The sequence below is a fragment of the Trypanosoma grayi genome (genome assembly GCF_000691245.1).
Source record: "Trypanosoma grayi strain ANR4 Tgr_478_V1, whole genome shotgun sequence".
NCBI classification, from domain to species: Eukaryota; Euglenozoa; class Kinetoplastea; order Trypanosomatida; family Trypanosomatidae; genus Trypanosoma; species Trypanosoma grayi.
The window spans coordinates 9,846-10,499 of NW_008826097.1; the positions used below are offsets into that span (position 1 = coordinate 9,846).

A 654-nucleotide genomic window follows, 5' to 3' on the forward strand; every position below is an offset into this window, starting at 1 on the left:
CCGCCTCGCCGATCATATTGGGCCACCGCTTCGAAGGTCTGCTTCCCACAGAAATTAATCTTCGTCATCGGCTGCAAGCCAGCAAGAGAAAGGTACGGGCGAACAGCAGCGCTTACATGCTGCTGCTGCTGCTGACACCGCGGTGGAGCATGCGGGAGGCTATGCATCTAGGCGGCAGCCATTTGTCTATCGGAACAAAGAAAAGGCAATGATAAAGACCCATACCGACAGAGAGGCGCAGAGAAAGAAGAAGACGCATAACAAGAAAATCAGTTAAATGGCGCAATCAATGAAAAATCGAAACCCAAAAGAAGCACCATTCTTTATACACAATGCCAAAAAAAAATGTCTCTTTTACATCGATGAAGAGCACGCCTCACTGCGTGCACGCTACTCGTCACGCGCTATGTGCTGCGCGTCACAGGCAGCACCTAAAAACTCGTCGTTTTCTCTCTCATACATGCCCCTCGATGGTGAGTGTAGATGCCTACGGCGCGAGAGGAGCAGCTTGTCACGAGACGAGCCGGCGTAGTGCTCCAGTTCCACCCGCTCCTGCCGTCGTGCACGCAGCGTCTCTAGACAGCAGCGACGCTGCTCGCGGTACCACGCAAAGGCTGCGCTGTGCTCGGCGGCCCACAAAGTGTGCGGCACGTC

At 54.3% G+C, this 654-nt stretch overlaps 1 protein-coding gene across 1 annotated transcript; it reads left to right on the plus strand.

Moving 5' to 3' along the window:
- Positions 1-332: 332 nt before the first annotated feature.
- Positions 333-653, plus strand: DQ04_04781060 (hypothetical protein; the record flags this gene model as incomplete). Its single annotated transcript, XM_009313784.1, has 1 exon — positions 333-653. A coding segment is annotated over one exon (321 nt), but the record flags the coding sequence as incomplete, so codon positions are not given.
- Position 654: the final 1 nt, after the last annotated feature.